The 1,368-nt window shown below is 43.3% G+C and overlaps 1 protein-coding gene across 1 annotated transcript in view; it reads left to right on the top strand.

The window, feature by feature from the left end:
- The first annotated feature begins 692 nt into the window (after window positions 1-692).
- The window catches only part of LOC102208885 (uncharacterized), a 7,703-nt gene continuing 7,027 nt past the window's right edge, over window positions 693-1,368 (top strand). The window contains exons 1-2 of the mRNA XM_005754345.2: window positions 693-789; window positions 1,143-1,204. Of these exons, the coding sequence (XP_005754402.1) occupies window positions 771-789; window positions 1,143-1,204 (81 nt within the window). The 5' untranslated portion in view covers window positions 693-770. The remainder of the gene's footprint in view (window positions 790-1,142; window positions 1,205-1,368) is intronic.

The following is a 1,368-nucleotide window of genomic DNA, read 5'->3' as shown; positions in this document are numbered from 1 at the left end:
CTTTGAATTGGGACAGCCTTCGGCGCGCCGCTGTGACGTAATCGGCCTTGAAATGCGTACTTTAAGGCTGCAGACCCTGAATTGGGATACAGCCAGAGACAAGTCCCTGGATGGGAGGAGTTAGAAAGTTCATCCAACAAAAATATCTGTTGCAAATTAGACATGTGGATTGTCCACTGTCGAATAAGGGAGCAACTGAAAGAAGAAGATTCATTTTATGTGAGTCATGCACAGTTTAAAATGTGAAGGGGGTAAAACTGACCCCTTTGCAGTTTAGTTCCAGTTTGGTTACTGTGGCGCTGCAATCCAGGGCAGAGATAAGAGACAATAGTTATTTGGGATTCTCATGGGTAGCATTAATAAAGTTAGTTCAAACTTAATCGTTCTCTTAACCTGGCTGTAGCTCAGGTGGCAGAGCAGGTCAGCCACTAATCAGAAGGTTGGTGGTTCGATCCCAGGCTGCCCCCTGGGTGCATGCCAAATATCCTTGGGAAAGATATTAACCCCATGATTACCTGCTGGTGGTGGTCAGAGGGCCCGGTGGCGCCAGTGTCAGCCAGCCTCGCCTCTGTCAGTGCGCCCCAGGGCAGCTGTGGCTACAGTGTAGCTTGCCATTGCCAGTGTGTGAATGGGTGAATGACTGAATGTAGTGTAAAGTGCTTTGGGGTCCTTAGGGACTAAGTAAAGCGCTATACAAATGCAGGCCATTTACCATTTAACTCTTTAACTGTGGGTGTTGTGCTTGTGTCTGCAGTTTGCAGGAGAAAACAATGAGATCCACAGACACCTGTGAGTACTGAAACTCAGTTATCAAGAACGTATTAAATGATTATAAATGTTTGTGTCCTAAACTCACCACAGAAATATTTATAAGAGATTTAGTTTAAAGCTCTGGAAAAGACATTCTACTCACATGTTTAAGATCTAAAACCATGAGAAGACAGTCACGTTCAGAACAGTTGAGGTTAATCTGATAATTTGATCATCTAAATGTGTGTATTTCATGTTTTATGATGATTTACTTGGAAGGTCACGGTTCAGCTTTGATCTTAATGAATGAAATGTATTTTCAAGTAGAAGGAAATGATGCATAAAAAGCTGCAAAACCTTTGTGATGTCAGCTTTTTGTCTTCTAACCTTAGTGGACTCTGGTTTCGAACTGGATCATACCACAGCAGAAACAGATCAGGAGGACGTGATGGAGGTGAGAGAACAATGACCAGGTCCTGACGTTCCTGATATACAGGTTGGGCCATTTATATGGATACACCGTAATAAAATGGGAATGGTTGGTGATATTAAAGTCCTGTTTGTGGAACATTAGTATATGTGAGGGGGCAAACTCCTCAAGATGGGTGGTGACCATGG

Source organism: Pundamilia nyererei, unplaced genomic scaffold, assembly GCF_000239375.1.
Source record: "Pundamilia nyererei isolate P.nyererei 1_Seehausen unplaced genomic scaffold, PunNye1.0 scaffold00550, whole genome shotgun sequence".
NCBI lineage: Eukaryota > Metazoa > Chordata > Actinopteri > Cichliformes > Cichlidae > Pundamilia > Pundamilia nyererei.
The sequence above is the reverse complement of the archived record's forward strand: the minus strand, read 5'-3'. Positions and strand labels throughout refer to the sequence as shown.